Source organism: Aethalodelphis obliquidens, unplaced genomic scaffold, assembly GCF_003676395.1.
Source record: "Aethalodelphis obliquidens isolate GAN/ISIS:26980383/991018 unplaced genomic scaffold, ASM367639v1 scaffold26, whole genome shotgun sequence".
NCBI classification, from domain to species: domain Eukaryota; kingdom Metazoa; phylum Chordata; class Mammalia; order Artiodactyla; family Delphinidae; genus Aethalodelphis; species Aethalodelphis obliquidens.
In genome coordinates, this window is record NW_020837970.1 from 12,355,363 (window position 1) to 12,368,006 (window position 12,644).

Below are 12,644 nucleotides of genomic sequence, written 5' to 3' on the forward strand. Positions count from 1 at the left end.
CAGTGCAGAACCCAGTCCCTGACCTTCTCCAGATGCCCCAGAAGAGCCTGCAGCTCCAACACTGCCCTGGCCGCAAAGGGAAGAGCAGGAGAATAATGGAGGAAGGGAATGCCATCCCAGGGTCAAGGCAAAAACACACAAATGACAAGTTTATCATTTTAACCAACATCTCAGCAAGGCCCAGTAACCGTTATTCATAGAGAAATAGTTGGTTCTCTTCCAGTTTTATCTTCCAGACGGTTGACCTGCTGCCTTCCTGTCCCATAAAAGCTTAATGGCCCGAGGTGCCCTCTTATCCTCTGGCCTGACACCTTGCTTAAAGGCACAGTGGTGTGTCTGAGAGTGAGCTAGGGACAGAGGTGAGGACACTCATTACAAGGCAGGCCAGGGCTGACAGAGCCCTGTCAGGGGCATGCAGAAAGCACAACGGCTAAGGACTCCGGCGACCCTCAGTTCTAGCCCCGGCTTTGTCACAGTCTAGCTGTGTGGCCTTGGGCCAGTCACTTCCACCTCTGGGCTCTAGTTTACTCCAATGTAGTGGGTGATGTCGAAGATTCTATGATGGTAGGATTATTCAGTGAGCTGGACTCACCTACTCCTGAACAGATACAGAACATCATCTAGACACACACACAAAACTGTAGACACGACCTGCCATACCTAAACACGTGCTCCCCCCGTCTCTGCCACACTCATCAACACCTGGACACACATATATGCCAACACTTAAACCCCTGAAGAGGATCAAGACTGAGGGGAGAAGAGAGGTCCTAACTGGCTGAGATAAGGAGGCCAGGGCAGAAGCCAGGCCTCTGACACCACAGTGGGAAGGACAGACAGACAGGGTCTGAACAGGCCTCTGCCTTTCTTAAAGGCTCCACTGGCACCTCCAGCTACACAGCTGGGCTCAGCATTACTAGTGGGTGCAGCGAGGAGAAGGCAGCCCTTGCCCTCACTCAGTTTCCAGTCTAACTGGGGAAACCAAACTGGTATTCGCATCACTGAGGGCCATGTGCTGGGGTGGAAAGAGCATCTGACCTTGGGGCAGAAGGTCAAGGTTCCAGTCTTGCTGCTCCACCTACCATCCACTTTACCTCTCTGGGGCCCAGTTTCCACATCTGTAAAAATGAAGGCGATACTATGGAGCCTGTGAGGATTAAACTAGATGATGTGGGTCAGGTCTCCAGCCCAGAGCCTAACGGGCATCAGTCAAAGAATGGGAGCTCATTCTTTAAAGGCATTTCGTAAACTGGAAAGGGATGTACAAATGCAAATCGCTATTCTTAACATCCAGTCCCTTCTCTATCTGAGGCCCTAGATTCTGATGCAAACACGGTGGGGGGAAGGCCAGCCCGGGCTCTCAGCCCAGTGGCTTCCAATTGCCCCATTCCAGCCGCTGAGCAGTCGGTTTGAGTTTCAGGGGAGAAAAACCCCACATGACACGAATCCCTGAGCCCTCCGGCAGCCTCCCTACCCCCCAAAGCACGTCCGGGGCTTGGAAAATCCCCCGCTGCGCTGAACAAACAATGTGAACAGTTGGGGCCCGAGCAGCTGCTGGGTCTGTCAGCAGCCTGGGCTCCTGCGGGCAGGACGGCGGCCAGAGGGGCCGGGGCTTGCTGGGGAGCCCAGAGGAGGCTCCGATTCCCTTCCTGAATATTCATGGATCAGCAGATGTCTGGCTGCCCCACCTCGGAGGAGCCCAGCACCCAACAAGGCAATGGGGAATGGGAAACCAACAGGGATGTAGATGTGGGGAGAACCCGGGATCCCTGGGGGGGTACAGGGCTGTGCCAGGAGCCCAAGCCGGCCCACGTTGATGGAAACGTATGCAGAGCCTGAGATTGCTCATTTTATAGATGGGGAAACCGAGGCCCCAAAGGGAAGGTTCTCACCCCTCTGGGAGACAGTCTGGGGACATCCTGGGCGTGAACCCAGCATTGAGGAGACAGTTGCTCCCAAATAAGAGGGTTCTCTCTGCCCCAGCACCCAAACCAACTTCTGTGCCCAGGACGTGCATCCTTAGGGGCTCACCTCAGGTGCCACATCCCTCCGTGAAGCTGCCCCTGCCTTCCCCAGAGAAGGGTTTTCCTGGGTCTCACATCATGTAGCCACTTGGAGGTCCCTTAGCCATTCTTCCTCTTGCCTTCTTGCCTAAGGCGGACCATGGGATGTGGCGGGACAAGCCTTGGCCTGGGGTCAGAGTTCTGGGTCCATCATGGGTTGTATGACATTGGGTCCGCTTTCCTCCTTTCAGCCTCGGTTTCCCCAGTCTTAAAATGAAGAGTTGCCACATTTCTCATTTTCACCAAAATTCTCCCAGCGGCAGAGGAGAACGTACTCAGGAGGCTTGCTGACTACCTGAAACGTTTTTATTTTGAAACCTCTGGCACATTTTGCATCCTATTCCATTACACAGCAGTGTTTGTTTTAATGTAAATGTGGTTCCTACACCACCAAATCTTTTTGGAAAAGTGATGCTCTGGGGAGTGGCCCTTGTTTGTCCAGTGGTTTCGTGGCTGTCCCTTTCCTGCCACCACCACCCCCATCCCCTGTCATGGCGGACCATCAAGGCCCTCCCAGGAGCACTTCTCAGTGCTCCCCCTAAGGACTGGGTGGACATAGCGGACACTTGCTGTTGGCCAGCGTTCTGCCTCGAGGGGAACTCCCTCTCCCACAATCCCTTCTCCTCAGTCTCCTCGGTGGGACCCTGCCAGAGACGTGGAGTTTCTATGCTTAGGAGCCCCAGGGCCATCTCTCAATCTCCTCCTTCTGACATTATTTTACCCATTTACAGGATAAATTAGATTTTATGAGGCCAATTAGAACCCAGACAGAAAGGAGGTTCGCTGCTGAGCCCCAGGGCCAGCTCAGTGCTCTTTCGTGGGACTAGTGCGGGCCTGGCATAAGCCAGGGCTCCATTCTTCAGTGAACTCTCAGGAACTGAGAGTTCCTGGGACTGGGGGATGGGGTGGGGAACAAAGCCGAGATGCCTCCTTCATTAAGCCAAGAACTTGCCACAAACATCAATGCCTTGTCATTTTTTAATCTCAGGGCCCACCAGATTTACAACTTGTTTTCGGTCCACACGGGCAATTCTCCACGACGCCATCACCACTCTCCTCTCCTAGGAGACACAAGCCAGTTTCTTCCAGAAACCTCCTTCCCCGCCCCCCACCTTGGCCACCTCCCATACCACACACTAAGCCCCTCCCACAACAGCTGGAAGGAGAACTTGGGACGGTTGCCTGGGACACAGGAAAGGCAGCATTCCCTTCGTCTGTGATCCTCAGGAGACAGGCTCAGCCTCAGCAGACTTGAGAGCAAAGCCACTCAGCTTGACCTGCCTACCTCCTGTTCCTTGTCACCCTGGGTCCCCACCAGACTAAACCACTTCCCGTTCTCTGAAAGCACACTGCTGTTCCATGCGTTGCCTATGCTGCTCCCTCTTCCTTCAGTAGCTGTGCCATCCTGGGGTCTGATTTAGACGCCTCTCCTTTTTTCTGCCCCATAGGACCCTGGGCACCTGGGTCATTGCAATTAGCACTCTAGATTTTTGACTTGCCTTTCTGCCAGCGAGGCAACAAGCCCAAGATTATTGTCCTAGTCAGCACTCTAATTCCCTAGGACCTAAAACACTGTCTGGCACATAGTAGGCGCTCAATAAACAGTTCTTGAAAAGATGAGTGGACATGCGGAGACACTCAAAAAGATAAGACACAGAGCCCCTCATGCTTTGCCAAGCCTCAGTTTCCTTATCTGGAAAAATTATAGGAACTCCCTTCAGGGCTGGGGATGATGTGGATAGTATACGTGGAAACTGCCTAGCACACTATGTGGCACCTATGAGACACGTAACAAAATGCTTAAAAAGCACCAAGACGGGGAATTCCCTGGTGGTCTGGTGGTTAGGACTCCGCGTTTTCACTGCCTTGGGCCCAAGTTCCATCCCTGGTCAGGGAACTAAGGACTAAGATCCCGCAAGCCGCCTGGCGTGGCCAAAAAATAAATTAAAAAAAAAAAAAGCAGCACCGAGACAGAACAGCAAACTCACATTGAAAGAAACTCTTCTACTTAAACATTACCAGGACTGGGGAGCTCACGACCTCACCTCTTCTGCTATACGGATGGTCTGATTAAAAGTACCTTCCTTAAACGCAAGAGGGAGGAGATATGGGGATATATGTATATGTATAGCTGATTCACTTTGTTATAAAGCAGAAACTAACACACCCTTGTAAAGCAATTATACTCCAATAAAGATGTATAAAAAAAAAATACCTTCCTTGTGTGCCCAACCTTGTCTCTCTATGCTCCATTCATTTGCCAGAGCTCCAAACTAAGTGACAAGGTAATGAGCCCCTATGGAACCATCTGGAAGTCTTGGCTCTGCATCAGCGTCCATGCTCAGGTCTGCACCTGAGAGAGAATTTACTGAGCCTCGGCTTCCCGGACCACAGTGACCCCACAGCCCCTCAATTCCAGAGGAATGCCTCAGCCTCAGCAGTGAGGCACTTTTAGCTGGCAGCACAGCCAGCCCCGAGGACAAGGACGTCAGGCCTAGGTCATCCTCTCTCTGGTTTTCTTCTCTCCCCTCAGGTGCCGTCACCCACCTCTGACCAGGCTGGGGCTGGGGTCCTCCCCCATCAGAACCACTCTTTCTCTTCCCTCCCCCCAACCCGGGGAGCTGGGAGCCCCCAGGCCTGCTTGGCAATGACATCTGTTCTGCATCTGGAATTCTGTGTCAAGTCTGGTTTCTGTACCTCAGAAACAGCGGAGGCAGAACAGGATGCGGTGGGTGGGGATGGGTGGAGCAGAGTGGATTCCAGAGCCCAGACCCAAACACACCACCTGAGGGGGGCCAAGCCCAAAGTTGTTGATAACTTCTCAGGTGAGGGGGAGGGGGTGAAGAGAGACTGAACTTGCGTTCATGTGTACCAAATCCCGGGAAAGTACGGCTGCTCCAAGAGCCAGGAGACTGGTTCCAGTCCCAGTTCAGTCCCCATCCATGTAACTCTGGGAAGTCACTCAGTTTTCTCATCTGTAAAATGGGTTCATGCTAAAATTATTTCTAAGTTCCCCTCAGTGCTGACATTCAATGACGCTAATTGTGGGATTACTCAACTTGAAACAATGTACCTTTAGGAGAAAAGAAAGGAAATGCTGATTTACACATAATGTATGATTACTTGGGCCATGAAAATACATACAGGATCAATGAAGGTTTAGATAACTTCTGGATAATTTAGATTCACTATTAAGAGAAACTATTGGGTTGGCCAAAAAATTTGTTCAGGTTTTCCGTAACATTTTTCTTATGGAAAAACCCGTACGAACTTTTTGGCCAAGACAATATATTTGACCTGGTTCCTAACCTCCAAGATGAGGTCAGAGAGGGCCCCAACACCCCAACTAACTGAAGTTGGTCTCTGAGCTTCTGGGCTGAGAAAGGGATGGAGGGGGGAGTTTCCCCGGTGAGGAGAAAGCAGCTCTCTTGTTCTTAGAGCCCTCCTGCTACTGACCTCTGGCATCACCACCCCCCAAATTCTGACTGGGTGGAAGGGAGAACCCCACTTCTTGCATGTGGTGAAAACAGAGCATTTGGCATCCCACCACCACCCCCAGACAGGAGTCCCATTCGCATACATCTCCCCAGTTCCCAAGCCCTGGCCCAAGAGCAGTGTTCAGGGGAGATGGGCAGTCACTATCTTAACTCCAACACCAGCCCTTCATTTTGCCATGTCGAGGCTGCTGAAGTGTCTATTATGTTTTACTTCTCTCTCCCTCACTCCCTACAAACTCAATCTATCCTCACATCCTGCCGATTCTACTTCCTAAATATTCTAGAATCTACTGTAGCCATCCCAATTGCCACTACTCTAGTTGCCAGCAACATCCTCTCTTCTGGACTACTACCACAGCCTCCCAAGAAGCTGCAGCTTCCTGCCTCCATCCTGTCCAATCATTCTCCACATCGGCTGGAGTGAGCTGATGCAAAGCTGATCTTAAAACCCTCCAAGGGCTCATGCAGCCTCTCAGGCCAGAAACCTTGGTGGGGCTTACAAGCCCCTTCATGAGTTGGGTCCAGCCTCCATCTTCAGCCTTCTCTTTTGACACTCTGTGGCCCCTGTCCCATTCCTCTCTAACCTGCCCCACCCTCCTGCCTTGTGCTCTAAACTCCAGCCAGATTTAGCTTCATTCAGTGGTCTAAACGAAGTCACCCCTGAGCGTTTGCACATGCTGTTCTCTCTGAAAAACTCACCCCATCATCACTCTCCTGCAGGGCCAACTGACCCTCTGCACTGAGCTCTATTATTTACCGCTTCCTGGAGGAAGCCTTTCCTGACCTTTCTAGACTACCTGTCAGTCTCCTCCTTATTTACTATATTTCAGGCACCAGTCACGTGCTAGCCGAAAAGGGTACTCACTAAATATTTGTTGAATGAATGAATAAATGGCCTCCGTCCAGATCGGGGAGGCTAGTCAGAACTCTATAGGAGTGTCCCCAAGCCTGACGAGCTTTGCACACTCAAAGGATTTAGGACGGAGGGCGAGCAGAGTAGTTGCTTCAGCCATGCACACTGCTGCCAAGGGAGCCCCAGCTCGGGCCCTGCCCCTGCCTTGGGCACTCGGGAACCCCAGAGAGAAAACTGAGACCCTCGTAGGGAGGCCCCACCGATACTCCATAATGCCCGAGTGAGTGCAGTTCCCAGTCCTGATTCCGCTTTGCTAGATGACCCCGAGCCCGGTCCGGAGCTCTCAGAAGAGCAGAAGAGGGTGGGCCCAACTATTCGTTAATCCCCTGGCCTCCAGGAGGACAGACGCCTCTCTGGCACTTCCCCTCCCCCTCCACCTGACAACCGCGGGCCCCCCACTTCCCTAGCCTAGCCGCCGGGACCCCGCCCCCGGGCGGCCTCCTGCCGGGTCCGCAGTCAGGTCTGAAAAGGGGCGTGTCTTTGTAGGCAGAGAGGGGGTCCGAGTAGTTCCCGAGACTTTCCCACCCGCTGTTTGGGCTTCCTGGAGATGGGCCGGGGCGGGCCAGGCGGAGGCTCCTTCCCCCCTCCGCCGTCCCTGCCTCCTTCCCACGTGGCCTGGCTGAGTCTCTCTAGAAAGCCACAGCAGCTGGAGAGAAATCCCCCTCCCCACCCCCACCATCAAGTCCCTCCCCGACTGGCTCCGGACACATCCTCAGCTCCCCCCTCGGCTGGGAAGGCGAGAACTAGGCGAACAAAGCGGGCAGCCCATCCCCCTCCCCAGCCCTACCAACCACCTAGCCCACGGGCCGCCCCGAAACGCACACAGGACCGAAAGGGAGAGGGCTGGGGGTGGAAGAAGGCTCCCTAGGCAGAGACGCTTGGGACTCCGTCACCCCATCCCCAGTCCTCTCTCCAGCGAGGGCAACTCTGACTTTAACCCACCCTCACCTCGCACTGAGGTGGGGGGTTGGAGGAGGCCTTGCTGACCCCGTCCACGCTTCTCAGATCTGCCCCTGGGGGTGGGGCAGGAGTGACACGCGTCCCATCCTGAGAGCGGGTGTCGGACATGTCCACGAAAGCAACTGGTTTCCTGCGCCCTCCCCCAGCCCACTCCCGGCCTCGGGTTCGGAGCGGGCAACACTCCCGCGCTCCCCACCCCCTCCGCCCAGCCCCACCCAGCTTCAGGGACCACACCCACCGGACAAAGTTGAGTATTTTATCACCACTATTCCCAGTCAATTCGCAATCTCATGCTTCTGTCCCCCCACCAAGGGCATGGACACTCTCCGAAAGCCAAGGCCAAATATTAGCTCAGCCCCATAAACACAATTATACACGCTCTCGCCACACAAATGGAGGTGCAGACACCCCCCCACACACACCCCCCTTTACACTCCCAACCCGGAGACACGCGCGGTAAAGGCAGAGCCCGCCCCGCACAAACCACCGGCACCTCAGCTACGGCCCGCGATGCCACGCCGCGACCGGCCACGCGCTGCGGACACGTACGCCCCACAGAAGCCCCCTCCCCACTCTCTGCACGCGGTCGCGCGCACACGCGCGCGCACACACACACACACACACACACACACTCACACTCATTCCGGACTCCGCAGACCAAGGACACACACCCCCTGCGGACAAGTACGCGCCGCAAACGTCCCCGGCCGCGGCTCGCAGACCCCAGAGCGCACGCATCGCGGGCACAAGGACGCGCAGCCCGCCCCCCCCCCCCCCCCCCGCCTCCCCCGGCCCCAGCGCTCGCTCGGGACTCGGGACGCGCCGGCCCCACAGCCGGCGCAGCCCCGGGTGCCGACGCACAGTCACCCCGGAGCCGCTCCCGCCACTGCCTCAGCGCCCGCCCTTACCGCGAGCGGCCAGCAGGCAGAAGGTCAGCGCGAGGAGCCTGCCGCCGCAGCCAGCGTCCCCCCGCGCCATGGGGCCGGGCCCGGGCTGCCGCCGCCGCCGCCGCCTCCTCCTCCCCGCGCCTCAGCCGCCGCTGCCGGGGGAGGGCGCGCCGGGCTTCAGTGGCCCGGGGAGGCGCGGCGCCGCGGGCGGGGGCGCGGCCTCGGGGGCCCCGGCCCGAGCGGGGGCCGGCGCGGGGGCCCGGGCTGCCGCCGGCTCGCCCGCCCCTCCATCGCCATCTTGGGCGAGCAGCCCGGACGGGGGCGCCCAGCGGGCGCGGCCGGTCGGGCCCCGCAGGGGACTCCGGCCCGCGCGCTGTGACCTGCGCCGCGCAGGGTCTCAGCTCTGCTGGGGTCTGCGCCCCTCTGCCTCGCCCTCTCCGGATCGCCATGGGCCCCCCCATTTGGGCAGCTTGTTTCTGGGTCTGTCTCTTCGTCTCTCTGTCTCGGGGTCTCTTTCTGCCTCGGTGTCTCTATTTCTTTTCTCTGCCGCTGCCTCAGGGTCTCCAACATCTCGGTTCCAGGCTCACTGGAGGCAGATTCAAGGCCTGGGTTTCTGTCCGATGACCCCATCTTGCCACTTGAGCCAGTCCATTCCAGCCCAGGTCCTGGCCTGAATCCTCATTAGCTTCTCCACCTGCAGACCCGCTGAGGACATGGCAGTTCCCTCCTCATCCCCATTTACCTCGCCGTTCCAAGCTGATGGCTTCTCTGGACCTGCTTCTTTTGCTCTTGGAATAACCAACCGCAGCAGGGCATTTACTCTACCCCAAGCACTGCCACACTCAGACTTCTCTGCAACCCTGGGAGAGACAAGGAAGGTTTGATTACTCCCATCTTTACATGCAGGGAAACTGAGGCTGGAGGAGGTGAAGTGACTTGCTTAAGGACCCAAGGCTAGGGAGCAGCAGATGCAGGACCTGAACCCTGATTTTCTGACTCCAGAAGGTCATTTCCCACTCATTTTTCAACTGTGCTTTCTCTGTCCTAACCAGACTGGTTGTCTCAGTATCCCACAAACAGTTCTTTTTCTAAAGCCAGGGGTTCAATGATCAGGCAAAGTGTAGGGAGAAGAGTACAGATTGAATAACCTATTTAATGTCCTTTCCAAGACCAAGACGCCATGGTTCTGCATCCCCTCTATCTCCAGTGTTCCCATGGCTTACAGCCATTTTGTCTCTGTACCCAGAAGGTACTTTACCCATCTGTTGCTAGCTAACCCTCAATAATGACCAGCACTTTGCGGGTCTAAAGGGATCTGGTATTTATTCATTCATTGCCAGGCCCATCAGCAGCATTTGACTTAGCCCATCACTCCTACTTGTTTCTCTTAGTGGTCTCATCTGGTCATCAAGGTTTTAAATTACATCTTTATGCTGAAGATGCCTACGTTTGTATCTGAGCCTGGACCATCTCCCCTGAACTCCAGACTTGTGTATCCATCTACCTGCTCAACATTTCCATTGGCTAATAGGCATCTCAAATTTAACCTGTCCAGGGAATTCCCTGGTGGTCCAGAGGTTAGGACTCCGTGCTTTCACTGCCAGGGAACTAAGATCCCTGCAAGCCGCTCAGCTTGGCCAAAAAATTTTAAAAAACAAAAACAAATTTAACAGGTCCCAAACTGAGCTCTGATCCTCCCTATTAAACCTGCTTCTCTACAGTCTCCCCCATCTCAGATCGTAGCAGCTCCATCCTCCCTGATGCTCAGGTCAGAATCATTGGAGCCATTCTTAACTCTTCACTTTCACATCCTTCACACTTCACCTTCCTGTTACCACCTTGATCCAAGCACCACCACCTCTCACCTGGATTGTCATAATAGGCCCCTCACTTGTTTATATCATTCTCCCACTTCAGTCTTTTCTCAATATAGCATCGAGTGATCCTATTAAAATGGGAACGAGATCATGCCACTTCTCTGCTAAAAACCCACCAGTGCCTCTTAGCTCTGAGCAAAAGCTAACGTCCTTCTTATGACCGGAAAGCCTATGTGATCTGGAGGGCTGTTTTACCTCTCTGACCTCACCTTCTACGCCATCCCCTTTGCTCACTGCCTCTCCAGCCACACCAGCCTCCTTGCTGTAACTTGATAGCAGTCAGTCCCCTCCCACCAGCCTCTAGACCTTTGCCCAGCTAGTGCAGGTCTGGAGCTCTGTCCTCCACCCCTCATATCCTCACAACTCCCCCCATCCCCCACCGCCATATCTCGACTTTTATTTTGTGGTTTTTTTTGGGTGTTCATTGCTGCGCAGGGGCTTTCACTAGTTGCGGTGAGTGGTGGCTACTCTTCATTGCAGTGCAAGGGCTTCTCATTGCAGAGCACGGGCTCTAGGCATGCGGGCTTCAGTAGTTGTGGCTCGCGGGCTCAGTAGTTGTGACACACGGGCTTAGTTGCCCTGCAGCATGTGGGATCTTCCCGGACCAGGGCTCGAACCCAGGTCTCCTGGGTTCTTAACCACTGCGCCACCAGGGAAGTCTCTAACAGTCTTTAGTCCCGTCTTCCTAACATGCTCTACGTTTTACTTATTTTATTTGTAGTCTGCCCTCCCAACTAGAAAGTGGGCTTTGTAAGGACAGGGATTTTTTTTTTTTTTGCGGACCTCTCACTGCTGTGGCCTCTCCCGTTGTGGAGCACAGGCTTCGGACGCGCAGGCTCAGCGGCCATGGCTCATGGGCCCAGCCGCTCCGCGGCATGTGGGATCTTCCCAGACTGGGGCACAAACCCGTGTCCCCTGCATCGGCAGGCAGACTCTCAACCACTGCGCCACCAGGGAAGCCCAAGGACAGGGATTTTTGTGTGCTGGGTTCACTGCTGAATTCTAAGCATCTTGACCAGTATCTGACACTGTGTAGGTGCCAGGGGGCCAGCATAAAAGATACAAGTCACTGCTCACAGGGACAGTTGTGTCCTAAGTGGCATGAGATGGCAGGGAGAATGGGAGCAAGAGAAGGAAGGACTAACCGTGTGTGGTAGGGGACTGTTGAGGGAAAAGTCTTTACAGAATTGTTGATTGTTTTAGATGTTTGACCTAGGTCTTGACAATTTAAGGAGGGAAGCACTGATGGTGGGGGAAGAAACACCCTCTGCAGAGGCCCTGTGTGTGGCATGAGGGCACAGGAAATGGCAGAGCCAATAATTAACTGCATTGATATTCACAGGTCACCTGTTATGGGTCAGGCCCTGGGCACTGGGAGCAGGGCGGTGAACGAGATGGTTCTTGCCTGCATGGTGCTTAGTCCGAGAAGTGAGCCTACTTAGCCTGTAGATAAGTAGACAGGCAACTATAATACTGTGTGATACAGGCTGGGACGGGGTGCAGGGAGGAAGGGCACCCAGGCCAAACTTGGGGAAGGCAGAGAAAGCTTCTGGAGGAAACAAATACCTGAACCAGTATAAGCAGAATGTAGGAGGTGTGAACTGGGCAGGAGGGCAGGGGTGGGAGGTGAAGCCAAACAGGGAGACCGGGGCTGGGTGAGCAGTCCCTTGCATGTTGCCTAGAAAGCAGTTGATCAATCGAATGGATAAATGAACAAACAATCTGTCACCACATAAAGAGTGTCACTAATTCCATAAGCCACACACACAAATCCAATTAATTTCTCTGCATTCATATCTTAGCACACAGGCTATGGGCGGGGAGCAGGTGTGAGGTATGACAGGCTCAGGCCAGCCAAACCCAGTGTAAGGAATAAGAGCCATGGTTCTCGTCCTTCCTCTGTTACACACTTGCTCTGGGACCTTGGACAACTTCCTTCCTCTCCCTGAGCCTCAGCTGCATCACTGAGAAAAATAAGAGGGCTGGGGGATGATGCACATTTCCAACCAGGAGTTCCAAAGAGTTCATACCATTAAAAGTGGATATGGCACTGGTCTTAATTTCTTTCTTTTTAAATCAATCACTAGGGCTTCCCTGGTGGCACAATGGTTAAGAATCCATCTGCCAATGCAGGGGACATGGGTTCAAACCCTGGTCCGGGAAGATCCCACATGCCGTGAAGCAACTAAGCCCGTGTGCCACAACTACTGAAGCCCACGCACCTAGAGCCCGTGCTCCACAACAAGAGAAGCCACCACAATGAGAAGCCCAAGCACCGCAATGAAGAGTAGCCCCCACTCTCCACAACTAGAGAAAGCCCACGCGCAGCAACGAAGACCCAACGCAGCCAAAAACAAATAAACAAATATATTAAAAATAAATAAATAAAGTATTCTATTATTTTCCCCTTTCAAATGGTACCATGGAACACCTCCAGGTGCATGTGT

General features: G+C 54.4%; 1 protein-coding gene across 3 annotated transcripts in view; it reads right to left on the reverse strand.

Moving 5' to 3' along the window:
• The window catches only part of IGDCC4 (immunoglobulin superfamily DCC subclass member 4), a 36,247-nt gene extending 27,620 nt beyond the window's left edge, over positions 1–8,627 (reverse strand). The window contains exon 1 of one of the 3 annotated variants that reach the window (XM_027123344.1): positions 8,342–8,627. In XM_027123344.1, coding sequence (XP_026979145.1) covers positions 8,342–8,411 — 70 coding nt within the window. In that variant the 5' untranslated portion in view covers positions 8,412–8,627. The remainder of the gene's footprint in view (positions 1–8,341) is intronic. The other 2 variants (XM_027123346.1, XM_027123345.1) reach the window with 2 other exon arrangements.
• Between the last annotated feature and the right edge of the window lie 4,017 nt (positions 8,628–12,644).